This window comes from Charadrius vociferus, unplaced genomic scaffold, assembly GCF_000708025.1.
Source record: "Charadrius vociferus isolate BGI_N301 unplaced genomic scaffold, ASM70802v2 Scaffold3915, whole genome shotgun sequence".
NCBI classification, from domain to species: domain Eukaryota; kingdom Metazoa; phylum Chordata; class Aves; order Charadriiformes; family Charadriidae; genus Charadrius; species Charadrius vociferus.
Window position 1 is genome coordinate 1 of NW_009648318.1, and position 710 is coordinate 710.

General features: G+C 64.9%; 1 protein-coding gene across 1 annotated transcript; it reads left to right on the forward strand.

Annotated features, from left to right (window-relative positions):
• The first annotated feature begins 27 nt into the window (after positions 1-27).
• Positions 28-706, forward strand: GPX2 (glutathione peroxidase 2 (gastrointestinal)). Its single transcript, XM_009884542.1, is given in 2 exon segments — positions 28-252; positions 356-706. Coding segments are annotated over 2 exon segments (576 nt in total).
• Positions 707-710: the final 4 nt, after the last annotated feature.

Consider the following 710-nt stretch of genomic DNA (forward strand, 5'->3'; position numbering starts at 1 on the left):
AGGGAAGGCAGAAGCGCGCCCGCAGCCATGACCGTCCCCATCGCCAAGTCCTTCTACGACCTGAGCGCCACCTCCTTGCAGGGGGAGAAGGTGGATTTCAACGTTTTCCGGGGCCGCGTGGTCCTCATCGAGAACGTGGCGTCTCTCTGAGGCACCACGGTGCGGGATTACACCCAGCTCAACCAGCTGCAAGCCCGCTACCCCCGGCGGCTGGTCGTGCTGGGCTTCCCCTGCAACCAATTCGGCTACCAGGTAAGTCCTCGGCGGCCACCGCGGTGCCCGGCAGCGGGTGTGAGGAGGGTGGGGAAATAAAAACCCCACAGCACGGCCCCGGCTTTCTCCATCCCTGCCGCAGGAGAACGGCACCAACGAGGAGATCCTCAACAGCCTGAAGCACGTGCGGCCGGGGGGCGGCTTCGAGCCCAACTTCACCCTCTTCCAGAAGTGCCAGGTGAACGGGCAGGACACCCACCCCGTCTTCGCCTACCTGAAGGCTCACCTGCCCGCGCCGGCCGACGAGGCGACACACCTGATGACCGAGCCCCGTTTCATCACCTGGAGCCCGGTACGGCGCTCCGATATCTCCTGGAACTTCGAGAAGTTCCTGGTGGGTCCTGAAGGAGAACCTTTCCGGCGTTACAGCGCCCGTATGCCCACCGCCCAGCTGGAGCCCGACATCCAGCGCCTCCTCAAGCTGGCCAAGTAGGTCC